This window comes from Mustela nigripes, chromosome 16, assembly GCF_022355385.1.
Source record: "Mustela nigripes isolate SB6536 chromosome 16, MUSNIG.SB6536, whole genome shotgun sequence".
In the NCBI taxonomy this organism is placed as follows: domain Eukaryota; kingdom Metazoa; phylum Chordata; class Mammalia; order Carnivora; family Mustelidae; genus Mustela; species Mustela nigripes.
Genome location: NC_081572.1, coordinates 15,500,587 through 15,513,492, shown reverse-complemented (window position 1 = coordinate 15,513,492; position 12,906 = coordinate 15,500,587). Strand labels below are relative to the sequence as shown.

General features: G+C 56.4%; 1 protein-coding gene across 1 annotated transcript in view; it reads left to right on the top strand.

The window, feature by feature from the left end:
- The first annotated feature begins 5,899 nt into the window (after positions 1–5,899).
- Positions 5,900–12,906, top strand: part of MRC2 (mannose receptor C type 2) — a 56,358-nt gene continuing 49,351 nt past the window's right edge. Inside the window, 1 exon segment of the mRNA XM_059381074.1 lies at positions 5,900–6,533. Within this exon segment, the coding sequence (XP_059237057.1) occupies positions 6,398–6,533 (136 nt within the window). The 5' untranslated portion in view covers positions 5,900–6,397.

Below are 12,906 nucleotides of genomic sequence, written 5' to 3'. Positions count from 1 at the left end.
CATTTGCCGGTTCTGTAAGCATCTGAGAGCCTTCTGTTTTGAATTTGCGGGGCTGGGTGCTGTGGGAGCTAAAAAGGTTCATCAGACCCGGCTCCTGCTTTAAGGAAGGTTATAATTGAGAAACTAAATGTAATAAAGAAAAGCTGGGAGCTGGTAAATTCTGTGAGAGCAGGGTGGGGTCCCTGAGGAGTTGGGAAATGAAGCCAAGATGGGCTTTGGAAGCTGGCAGAATTAACGAGAATGAGAAGGGGTCGTTTGCTGCACAGGGTCTCTGACACTTTCTGGGCTCTTCCTATAGAGCATGTCTGCCCCTCGAGCATCTCTCCCCCTACCCCCATACTCTTCCACACCTCCAGGCTTTTGCAAATGCTGTGCACTTGCCTTGGCCCTCTGACCATCTTTGAAAACTCAGCTCAGGTGTCCCCTACATCCTGTCTCTGGACTGTGTGCTCACTTGGCACAATGAGAACCAGCCCCTTGGTAAGCCTAGGGCCTGTTGAAAGAGCAAGCTGTGTGGTCTGTTGAACCATGGGGCGCAGGAGAGAAAGGGGTAGGGCTGCGCTGATGGTGGTGAGGGACCTCAGATGTGAGACCCAAAGAGGAAATGGGGGCCGGTCTGGGAGTGAGCAGATCAGAGCTGGGCAGGACCAGCCCAGGGAATCTATGTAGCTGATTCCCCGGTCTTCAATAGCAATATATATTTTTTAAAGATTTATTTGTTTGACAAATACAGATCACAGGCAGAGAGGCAGGCAGATAGAAAAGAGAGGAGGAAGCAGGCTCCCTGCTGAGCAGAGAGCCCCATGTGAGGCTCGATCCCAGGACCCTGGAATCATGACCCGAGCCGAAGGCAGAGACTTTAACCCACTGAGCCACCCAGGTGCCCCTCAATGGCAATATTTTTAAAAATAATAATTTTAAGGGGCTCTTGGGTGGCTCAGTCGGTTAAGTGGCTTGATGTCAGCTCAGGTCATGATCTCAGGGTCATGAGATCGAGCCCCTCGTTGGGCTGCGTGCTTCAGATTCTCTCTCCCTCTGCCCCCCATCCCAGCTGGTGCATGTTCTCTCTCTAAAAAAATAAAAAATAAAAAACTTGAAGTAATCTCTACACCCGATATGGAGCTTGAACTCAACAACCCCAAGATCTAGAGTTTGCATGCTCTACTGACTGAGCCAGCCAGGCACCCCCAATATATATATATATATATTTTTTTTTTCTAATTTGTTTGATGGCAGCCCACAGTAGGAAACCCTTAACATCTCAACCCAATACGTGTTTCACAGAAGTTAGCTCATGTGCGAAATACTCTGATATTTTCTGTTTAACTTCATTTTTAAAAATGCTGGTCACCATCCATTGGAGCCCCAGTCCCCTTATTGCTGTGTCACTTGGGGCTCTGGAAGTTCGAGCTGTCCTCTTGGAGCTGGGGTGGATGGTGGGCAAGCTGGATGCAGCCACTTGGCTTCTCTTCTGGTCAGGGGCTCTATTCCACCAGGGCCTCGGGTAGAAGGGATGGATCAGGGAGGTTCTTTGTCTGCAAAGCCGCCTCCCACCTGTTTTGCGCTACAGAAGACTGTAGGCCCCTCTTGCCTTGGAGGGTCACTGAGACTAGAGAAAACCTGCCTGTCCATCCTGAGTTGGGGAGAGGGAGTTGGGGACCAGGGAACCACATCAGATGACATCCTGAAGGGGGAGATGCAGAGCCCAGAGCCCTGGGCTGTAGTGGGCCTCACTGGCTCAGCCCCACGCTTAGGGCGAGGATAGGCTCAAAGAAGCTGCAGCTTCAGGTTGGAAGAGGCCCCTGAGAGCAGACAGGAGGATGTGGCATCCTTCTCCCCACCCCCTGCCCTGGCACCAGCCGGGTAAGGCAGCAGAGGGTTCTGGAAACTACATCCCCTCAACTGTAGTCTGTTCTTCGGTGCTGGCCCCACTTCCCTGTGGTACATCAGGCCAACCTCTGCTCCTCTCCGGATCCCCCACTTTGGCCAGCTTGCTCCTGACCTGCTAAAGCTTCCCAAGTCAAGACCGGAGCCAGCGAGGATCCTGGAGACCTTGGGTTTGTGGCCCACGCGGCAGCCCCCAGCCTGGACTCGGCTCAGTCCTGCACCTGCCTGCACTGAGCTTACTCCCGGGCCCTGCCGATGGCTGCCGGCCTTCCGTGGCACCTCCTCCACCCGGGGGGCTCCGGGGCTCCTGGCGAGGGAATCTGCACAGCCTGCTTCCCCGAGGAGTCATGAGGTGATCATCTCCGATTCCTCAAGAAAGGCAAGGCTGGGACTTGGAGTCCCCTTAAAGGAACGGTCTTCTGATACAGGTGTTGGCCTGAAATCAAGTGGATTCAAACTCAGTGGCCTTCCAGAGAGCAGAGGGGCCCTTCTCCGTGTTCTCCAACAGGAGCCAAACCTGAATCCCAGGCGTGCTGCCTTCTTTCCCTCTTCAGCCCATTCCTTTCTGAGATCTTCCATGCTGCGGACCAGCAGGTAGCTTGTCTCAAAGGACCCGAAGGTCCAATTGCCTGAATGGAGACCCCCGAGTTTGAGCTGCAGGAAGAGCCCGGGAAGAAAGGAGAGGTGGTGGGAACAACAGAGGTGAGCCCCTGGCCTGGAAAGGCTCAGGCTGAGGAAAATCTCAGAGGCCTCTCTGGGTTCACACACCCTTCTCTTGGTCAGAACTGACCACACCTTTCTGTCTTCCTATCCTAAGTGGCCCTCCAGTTGCATTCTTCTTGTCTTGTGTTCTTTTCTTTCGTAAGTTGTCGTTGTAGGCCTGGCCTGCCGGGGTTGTCCACAGGCTCCACCCCCACCCCGGCTACCCTCTGGCTGGAGAGGCTGCTGAGCCCCAGAACCAGGGATGAGGAGACCAAAGTGAGACGAGCCCGAAGCCAAAGCACAGTGAGTAGTAACACCAAAACTTGCACGTCCTAGGGCTCCAGGCTCTGAAGAGAAGTGACTTGCTCAGGCACGGGTGGTGAGAAATGGCTGGGGATTCCAGTTCAGCGGCAGCTCCCAGGCCCGGACTCTTCCCATCGCTCCATGCTTATGGGCAGGCGTTGACGAGCCAGCCCCAGTGAGCACTGAGCTGCTGCTTACCTGGGTTGGTTACACTCCAGAATACCAGTTTTGTACATCATTTAGTATGAGATGTTCAGACAGGGAGGGAGGTTGTGTTGTCCTCTCCAGCGAAGAAAAGCACCCAGGGTTGCAGTCCTGATCCAACTGACGGGTGCAGGTCTCCTGGACAGCGGGGTGCTGGGCAGCAGAGGGGCCGGCAGGCTGGGGGATAAGGAATAAGGTAGACACCCTGCTGTTCGAGTGGCAAAGGAAGTTGGGAAACAGGGAGGGGATGAACATGACCTGAGCATCTTTATTCAGGGGCTGTGCTGTACCTTTATACACATTTAATTCCCAGGACAAGGTAGGAACTGTTGCCCCATTTACACAGAGGAATCGTGACTTCAGAACTTAAGTTCCTCACTGAACATCGCAAAGCTACTAAGTGCGCGAGGCAGGGTTCGAACTGGGGTCTTTCTGACTCCAGAGTCTGTGCTCTTTGCACTAAACTGGCTGTGATGAGCTCAGCAAACCCACAGTGCCTCTGTCCTTAGGATCGGCTCCACCACAGCAGCTCCCAGACTGGTAAAAATCTCCTGGACCAGGTCATAGACTTCACCGGTCCCCAGCCCCTCGCCGGATGCCTGGCACATAGTAATGTGTGGCCGTTCAGCCGAGCCTTAACAGGAAGAAGCTGAAGAAGCTGTAGGTTCAGAGGACACTGGCCCTTCTCTGGAAGTAGATGGAGGCCTGGTTGCTGGTGAAAGCCCCCACCCTCAGGACACACACTGCTCCCACACACTGAGACGGCGTGCAGGGTCTTTGAGCAGTGGGGGTGACTGGCTTCTCCTGGGAGAGTGGCCCAGCTCTCTGCCCTGTGAGCTCAAGATCTAAGACAGATGGTGGCTGCAGATGTGGGCCCAGACATTCAGCAGAAGACAGCGCGTCACCCGCTGGAGCAGGAAGTCTCACGCTCGGCAGAGACGACAGTAGGGCCTCAGACACTTGGACAGACATCTGTCCCTGCGGGCGCAGTGCACTTGTGCTCCTCAGACCCTGAGAAGCCATGTTCTCCGCCTGGATATGGCAAAAGTTGGGTCAGATTTTCCCCACTACATGAAACTCTCCTACAGCCACGAGTGCTCATCTTTGCTGCCCCAGCAGCTAGCACCGAGCTAGCCATCAGCAGTTAGTGAGTGGGTGAACAAAGAAATTAGCGAGCATCTCCTGTGTATGTGGGGCTCTGTACTGTGCAGACCGCACGGTAGAGGACTCCGGACCCACGTGATTCACTGGTGATGTCGGGTATTTGGCTTCTGCCCTGCTGGTGGGAGGAAATGGTGGGGAAGGGAGATCCAGTCCTGTTCCGGAACCTGGAGGGCTCCTGGGGTGTCTTGCCGGAGTTCCCTTTTAGAGGAAAGGGGGCCCCTTGGTGAGAGGGAGAACTGTGGCCAGCACATCCAGAGATAAGTGAGCAGAGGGAAGCCTGTCAGACGACTTCAAGCAGAAGCATGCTGTGATTTGGGCTCTCAAGATGACAAAAGAGCACTGAGTGAAGCCGGCCAATACTAGAACCCCTAGGAGATAACAGGACTGTGAGAAAGGAGAGACCAAGAGGATCATCTGGTGAGCTCGCCCCAGCACGGCCAGTCACTCGCAGAGCGCTGGGATCCTGGGACATGCCACAGCAAGGTGTGTCCCAAAGGGCGGTGAAGCCACAGTCACCAGAAGGGCCTTGGTTCTGTCAGAGATGCCCAAGCCTGCTGTGCAACACCAGCAACTTCCTTGGCCTGGCTGCTAACCATGTTCTAGGGCCCAAGTATGGATAGGAGGAATCTTTTCCAGGGGACTGTAGGAGACTTCTGGGTGCCCACTGCCACGCTCTGCAGCCTCTGGACTGACATTAGCCAAGAATGTCAGCCCAGTAAAGACAGAGCTAAAGGAGCATCTGGGGACCCCATACCCTCATTGCAGAGATGGGGAAAAGATTTATCCAAGGCCAGGGTGGTTTAAGAGGAGGAAAAAAAAAAAATTGAGTTTGTTATTTCCAAAAATAACACTGAGGTGGACAGCACAGGAAACAATAAAAGTTATATTACCGTTTCATAGTGTTTTTATTTGATTACTTGTGGTGGGAGAACGTGAATCTCCTTTGTATTTAGGGTCTCTAAATGTCTCAGCCGGGCTCTGAGCCCAGAGATCTCAAGCGACTTTTCCAGAGCAACTCAGGGAATCAGAAGTAGAGCTGGGGCTAGATTCCAACATCCTGACTCGCAGACCAGTGCTCTGCACTGCGGTGACCTGTTGCATAATATGGAATAACTGTGGATTGTCTTCCCTTTTATGAAATTTCCGTTTGGTCCTTTGCGACCAGCCAGCAGCAGTAGTGTTGCTGGTGAGAGTGAGGAAGTCTGTCTGCTGGGGCGTTCGCTGCACAGATTTTCCCTTGGGTTCTGGATACAGCCCCAACTAGCAAAAGCACTGCACCCGTTTGCGCCAGGGACGCTGACCCCAGGGTCCCGCAAATGCTAAATAAAACAAGACGTGCCAGTGTTTGCGCTCGGCACATGGCAGGGGCCCTGCCTCCCCCTCCCCCAGTCTTCGCCTTGGTGGCCGAACCCTGGGCTCCGCCCCTTTCCCCCCAGACCGGGGGAGGGGTCCTCCTAGGCGTGGAGGTAGCGGATGCTCGCCGGCTGCAGACTTGCACAGAAAGGCGGGATAGAGGGGGCGCCCGCGGCCCGGGTCTGGCCGCCTGGGTCGGCCGCGCGCCCCAGCCCCACCGGCCCTCGCAGCCCAGGTCCCGCCACGCCGTGAAGTTTGCGGAAACTTTTGCCGTTGCTTCCCCGCCCGCGCCAGCCGGGGAGCTGTGACGCAGCGTCTGGGGCTTGAAGCCCGGACTGAGAATAGAGGGACGGCGAGGCGGGGAGAGGGAGGGGACGGAGAGCGAGAGAAAGAGCGCACGCCGGGGTCCTCCGCGACCGCGCGGATTCTCCTCTCCGCCTCCCCTTTCTTTCCCCCCTTGGCGCTCTCTCTGCCGCCCCGGGCCCGCGCCCGCCCGCGCCTCCTCCCCTTCCCCTCCCACGCTGCCCGCTTCCCTTCCCCTCTGCCCCTCAAACCCTCCTCCCGGGTTCTGCGCTCCTCCCTCCGCCCTCCCTCCGCCCGGCCAGCCTCCTTCCCTCCTCCTCTCCTCTCCTCCCCGGGAGGCATCACTTCGTCCCGACCGGAGGGAAGACGCGAGCCCCTCGCGGGCGATCATCACAGCCCTGCGCCCGCGCTGCCACCGCGCGCCGCGCCCGTGCGCCCTCGGTCCCTCCACCCCCCCGTCCCCCAGCGCCGCGCCGCGGGCATGGAGCCCCGCGGGCCGGCCCCCGCGCCCTGGCCTCGTCACCTGCTGCGCTGCGTCCTGCTCCTCGCGGGTCTGCACCTCGGCCGGCCCGGTGCGCCCGTGTACGCCGCCGCCGCCGCCGCCGCCGCCCTCCCGGGTAAGGCGCTGCCAACTTGGCCAACTTCGGGGGCCGGGCGGGGGAGGGGGACAGGAGTGGGCCGCTCTCGACTTTCCCTCTTTTTTTTCTTCCAGAAGCGCGTGTGCGTGTTCATGTGTGTGCGTGCGTGCGTGTGTGTGTTTGTGTGTGACTGGGTTTTTTAAAATCGTCTTCGCTTTTCTGGAAGCAGGGTTGGGGGGGGGGGGGGGGGGGGGGGGGGGGGCGCCCCGGGGGGGGGGGGGGGACCGGGGGGGAACCAGATGGGGCGGGCGGCGGGGGGGGGGAGCCCGGGGGTCTCGAGCCGCCTCAGAGGAAGAGGGCGGGCTCCGGGGAGACCCCCGCGCCCACCCCCGCTCCTGGACCACCCGGCGCCGGCCCTGCGTTGGGCCGGGAGACGTGCGTCCGGGGAAACCAGAGGCTCCGTGCGTCCAGGATCTTCCTCCAGGCCAGTCTCACCCCTGCGTTATTACTGTTTTCGAATTATTCGTCAGGGCTTGTTTGCCCTTCCTGGCATCTGGGCGGTGGGGGTTATATTTTCCACACTCGGCCTTCAAGGACAGCTTGTGGCATGTGGCAGCCGCGCTGTTTGAAGGGATCTCTGTGGGGCAATAGCGTGTCCCCAGGATGCAGCGACAAGCGGGGTGCTGTGTGTGTGTGCGTGTGCGTGTGTGTGTGTGTGGCGTGGCGTGGGTGGCTCTGACCAAACTGGCGCCCCTCCAGAGTAGACAGATCTTGGGCCCCAAAAGAGCTGCTAAAGATGCAAAAATTCAAGCAACAAAACAAAAAACCCAAGTTGTGCCTTCTCTTTCTGCTGCTCTTTCAAAGGGTGACAGTGCTTGTAGGGACAGACCCCTCAGCAAGAATTTGAGAGCTAAAGGGAAAGATCCACTTCCAGAGTGGGGGGGTTGCCGGAGTCAAAGCTGGCACGGTGGGGGAGTGTGGTTATTACAGCCCCCGCGCTGGGCCCAGCCTGGCTGGCTGGATGTTTAATTTGGGGCTGGGGGTGAGTGAAAGGGGACAGTCAGTGCAGTGTTTGCAGTTTGGTGCAAAACCCATCAGCCCCCTGGAGGCTCCAGGCCCTCTAGCCGAGGCCGATGCTTGCTCAGTTGGCCCGCCCGGTGTGACGTAGAGGACCAAGACACGTATTTGCCCGATGGAGCTGTCCCGATTGTGCAGATGGGAGTGGTGGGGTCTGGAGGGACCCATAGTCACATCGAGTAGAATCCCCTCCCCCGCCCGCTGAATTCCAGACCCACCTGGAGCTGAATGTTAGACACCAGCCAGGCCATCCGGCCCTACCCACCCCAGGTCAAGGCTCAGCCGATGTCCCCCTGCCTCCCAGCCCTCCCGCCTGTGTCTTCTCCTCCGTGAAGGAACTTGACAGGGCGGGAGGCCTGGAGGAGGGTGGCCATTCCAAGAGCCCCAGAGCACAGTTTAAAGCCAGGCCCTGGGAGAGTCATGGCTAGAGTGCTGACTCGGCCCTTTCCCCCACGGAGCTTTTGACGGAGCTGGAAATGGTGAGAGGCCCCATCTGGGAGGACGCCCGGAGTGCCCCCTCTACCTTCTGGTCTCCCCCTCTCTTGGCACCCTCCTCAGGCCATGTCTCAGGCGGGACTTGTAGCCCCCACAGCCTCGGAGGGGGCCCGTCCCAGTGGTATTGTTCCGATCACGCCCATCCGAAGCTTAGGTAAGGGCAGGAAGGAAGCTAGGGGTGTGGCCCTGGAAGGATGAGTCCCCACAGCAGCTGTTGAGTAATAGAAAGTTGAACCACCGTGGTCCCCGCACATCATTGTTCCCTCTGCCCCGAATGCTCCTCCTTGAGGCCGAATTCCTCCCTCCATGCCCCCTGTACCTGATGAATTTGATAGTCCCCGGGAACCGTCTACTGGATCCGAACGGTTGGGGAAATGCGCTGCTGGGGCAGAACTACACCCCGAGTGTCTGCGGGTGGCTCTCTTTAAGCACCAGCAGGGGAGCCCCGGGGCAGCAGAGTAGGGGGCACCACCCCTTGGGGGCAGCGGTTGGCCATGCCTTGGTGTGTGATGGCAGCACGTGCGTCTTCTCCACCGCCATAGGGCGCCCCACAAGGTGTGGCTGCAAGACCTTTGTAAATTGCAGCATTGGTGTGTATTTGCGACACAGGAGAAACTGTGTGGGGGACGGAGGGCAAGGGTCGCCAGGGTTCTCTGGAGGGAAGCTGAGTGGGACCAGGCTTTGCAGAGGCAGGGACGGTGAGCAGAGAGGGAGACCTGGAAGTTGGGCTAGGCTTTCTGTCTGGGAACGATGTGGAAGCTTGCCGGGCTGGGGTAGAGAGTGGGATGGGGGGGAAGCTGGCCAGGTGCCCGGGAGGCCAAAATTGGGGAGCCACTTGCTGGCTGGCTTGCTGGCTGATGGTGGGGAACCCCAGGGCTTACTGAACAGAGGACTGAGGTGCAGATTGGAAGGAGGGTTCCTGGGAACCCTGGGGGTTTTCGTGTACCCAGGCTGAGGAGTGAACGGGGGTTAAGAGATTTTCCTTTGGGGACAGACCCTGCTGCCTAGGGGGCAGAGAAGGAGGTGTTCCTTTGAAAGGAGCAGGTACTCGCTGCCGCTGGGGGTCAGCCAGACACGTGGCCTGCACTTCCGGCCCCGCCCCTGGTGAGTCACGGAGCTCAGATCCTTCTTATTCCCCTACCCGCAAAACCCAGTCTTCCTGGCTCCAACCTCTTGTCTTCTGTGGGCTGCCGGGGCTTGGGTGGCGGCTGGCTGAGCTTTGGTTGGTGCTGGGAGCCGGCTCACCTGGACGAGGTGAGGGTGCAGGCAGGGGAAGAGGAAGCCCGGGTCTTGGTCCCCATCTGTCGCACGAGAGACATCTTGCCTTTCGGGTGCTTGCACGGGTACAGTGATTTGGACCGATGAAATGATTTCAGAAATACCGTGAAAGTCTCAGAAGAGGATTCGTGTGGATTCACCACTAATTTAACTCCTGTTGCTCCCTGCGGAGGGTCGAAGCGGTAGCAGCAAGGGCCATCATTATTCTTGTGCCGGGTGTCGGGTGCCGTGCCCCGTGCTCCACAGTCAAGAGCCCTTGCACCGCACAACCCTGGAGGGGTGGGGGGCCTTACCATCCGTTTTGCACACTGGCACTCAGGAGACGCGAGTCGTCAAGTCACTTGCTCAAGACCACACTGCTCCACAGTAGCAAGTGATAAAAGTAAGATTTGAACTCAGGGGTGGCCACGGAGCCCAAACCCTTCAGGACCAGACCATGCTGCGTCTCTGTGAGTTAAACACTGCCGGGGTATGTGGTAGGAAAGGCTGGAAGATCCTGCTTGATGGGTATCTCTCCAATAGCTCTAAGCCCTCTAGAACATCCCCTCAATGTGTCCTCCAAGGAACCCTAGGAAGAGGGTAGAGTGGGCAACCCTCTGTTTATACCCGGCCGTCAGGGTGCTTGTCTCTCCCTCGGGCCCACTGGGCCCAAGACACAGGGACCAAGCCGGCCATAGCATCCTCAGGGTATCTCAGGTGCCTGCTCTGAGGGGGCATCCAGAAGCTCCTGACTGAAGGGGCCTAAGGGGGAGGAGCCAGCCCTCGCCCCGCTCCCCTTCCCCAAGGGCAGGGATATCTGGGTTCATTCATTTGCTTTGATGAGCCCACACCATGCCGACAGCTTGGATGATGGTGGCCTGTTCTTTTGAGCCCACCACCCTACACCTCCAGTGGGGCATCCTTGGACTCAGAGGGCCTAGGTATGGCTGACAGAAAGTGTCCCTTCCTGTTTGGTCCTTCGTGAGATGGGAGGGGCCACTCCCCATGACTGGATCCTATAAATCTGGGTGGGGTGGGCCATGGCAGCAGTGACGCAGCTCTTGGATCTCACCCTGGGCACTGCAGGTCCCGTCACTCCTCAGCCAGGAGTGGTGTCTGTAAACAGGCAGGCCGGATGAAGGCCGCGTCGTGGCATCTGTGACCGCGGGGACCTGCCAGCATCAGCCAGCTCCAGTCACTTAGAGGACAGATTGGGTGGACCCCCAAGCTTCACACGTGGCCTGATGAGGAACCCCAAGGGTTCTTTCCTTTCCTGCCCTTCCCTGTCCTCTCCTGGCCCCTTGACCATGCAGAGACCCCTCCCATGGTGCCTGGCTGGACCCATGCTCTCTGCTTCACCTCAGCCCTGCTGTTCCCCCCGCCATTTCGGTTCCTCTGGTTGGATTGCTAGATTATGGGTTTGAAACCTCAGCTGCTTCTCGCTTCCTTTAGCCCGCTCTGCCCCATCTCCCCACCGAACCTTCCTTGTCCACTCCTGCCCAGGCCTTTGCGCACAACTTCCTCTGCCTAGGATGCCCTTGTCTTTTTCCTCCGTGGCTGTCGCTGCCCCTCCTTCCGAGACTCAGGATCCTGAGAAGGACACAGAGGAGTCTTGGTCACTGCTTTGGGCTCACTGGAGCTAAGGGGAGGCAAACACCCAGATGCCACTCTCCGGATAAACCCCAGCATGGGGGAGGGGCCTTCTCTTTATCCCTCTCTCTGGGATCACCTGTAGGAGGACAGTGACAAGCTTTTGCCCTGAGCTTGGACAAGCACCTTCCTGTAGGGAAAAACAAGAAGCCAGTTTCCCATCCTTTCCTAGCATCCTCAGAGAGTGTTTGGAAAGGGAAGCGGATGTGGTACTCCCCACTGTAGACTGAGGCAGGAGCGCGGTGTGGCCGGGAATGTTCCCGCCTCCCCTTTTCGGTCTTCCAGAAATGTAAATCAGGACTGAGGTAATGCCACTCATCAGCTGTGGGACCTCAGGCCAAGATTCAAGTGTCTTCATTTGCAAAATGGGAAAAATAAAGCAGTACCCCCTCCTTAGGGGTATTGTAAGAGTGACACAAAAATGAGATAATATGTGTATGAGATGCATGCCTGGTACAGAGTCATTTCTGAGCAACTGATATTAAGTTGTTGTCATTTTTTATTATTATTAGGAAGAGAGAACATGAATATGAAGGGACTTAAATGTGAAAAAACACAGTCCTCAGCATACAAAACCCTAATTACAGCAGTTTTGTTGTAGTTGTTTTTAAATCAAAGCAAGTCTAACCCCATTACTTCTTGGTGACACTTTGCGAACTACTCTAAGTGCCTAAAAGTAACCATAAGGCTTCCTTTTTCTGAACGTCAGTTTAAATCCTAGAGGGGGGGGAACCCCTCTCCTCTGCTGTTCTGACTCCTAAACCCCCTCAACTCCCCACCCTCCCTCCTCACTTCCCCTCATGAAGCTTCTCTAGCTGACCCGCGGGCGAGAACTGAGGAATTTCCTCCCCTCTGGACTATCATTGTGAAACCCCCAGACGGTTCCAGGCAAACAGGAGCTGAGCAGTGGTCACTATGGGGTGCTGCCTCCCCCTGGTCGCCAGGCTCCCTGATGACTGATTTCAGCGACCCTCCTCCCACCCCACCTTGCAGTCTGGCGGGTGCTGTTGATAACCTCAGTGAGAAGAAGGCTTGCTCAGCAGAACGCAGCCCATACAGAAGTCAAGTGTAAACAGTTTGAGGTCCTCCCTCCCCGCAGCCCATGGCTTGTAGTAACCCCTGTCAGTCATTCGTGACGTCATCTTCTGGTTTTTATAGTTTGCACACACACACACAAATATTTCTTTTACACAGAGGGGACCCCATTTTATTTATTGATTTTAAAAGATTTTATTTATTTATTTATCAGAGGGAGAGAGAATGAGAGAGCCCAGGCAGGCAGACCTGAGCCCTTCCAGTTGTTCTCAGCTGGAAGAAGCCTTTCTTTCCAGAACTCTTCTCCTCCAGGCCACCTGTTGGGTGGAGCCACTTCCTCCCTTCTCGGCCTCCTGGACAGGCATTTACAGCCCTGGCCCAGCACAGCACTCAGGACACAGTGGCATTTAGCAAGTCCTTATTGGGGGAAAAAAAAAAGGAAAGAAAGAAAAAGCAGACAAGTGTTCCAAAGAGGTCCCCCACTGCTGTTTTATTGCAGTATAATTGACATATACCCTTGGATTCGTTCACGTATACAGTGTAATGATTTGAGATAACTTATACATTGTGAAATGATTGCCCCAGCAAGTTCAGTTAACATCCATCACCTCAGGTGGCTACAAATTTTTTTTTTCTTATGATGTGAAGTTTTTTTTGTAGTAAAAGGGCAATAAGGAGACTTACCCTTCCAGAGTTTAGATGATGTCACGATCATGAAAAACAGACACCACTGAGTTAAACAGAAAAAACATCTGATGAACTGGAATAAATTCCAGAAGTAGATTTAAACTCATCTTAAGAACTTAATGAGAGGGGTGCCTTGGTGGCTTAGTGGGTTAAAGCCTCTGCCTTCAGCTCAGGTCATGATCTCAGGGTCCTGGAATTGAGCCCCACGTTG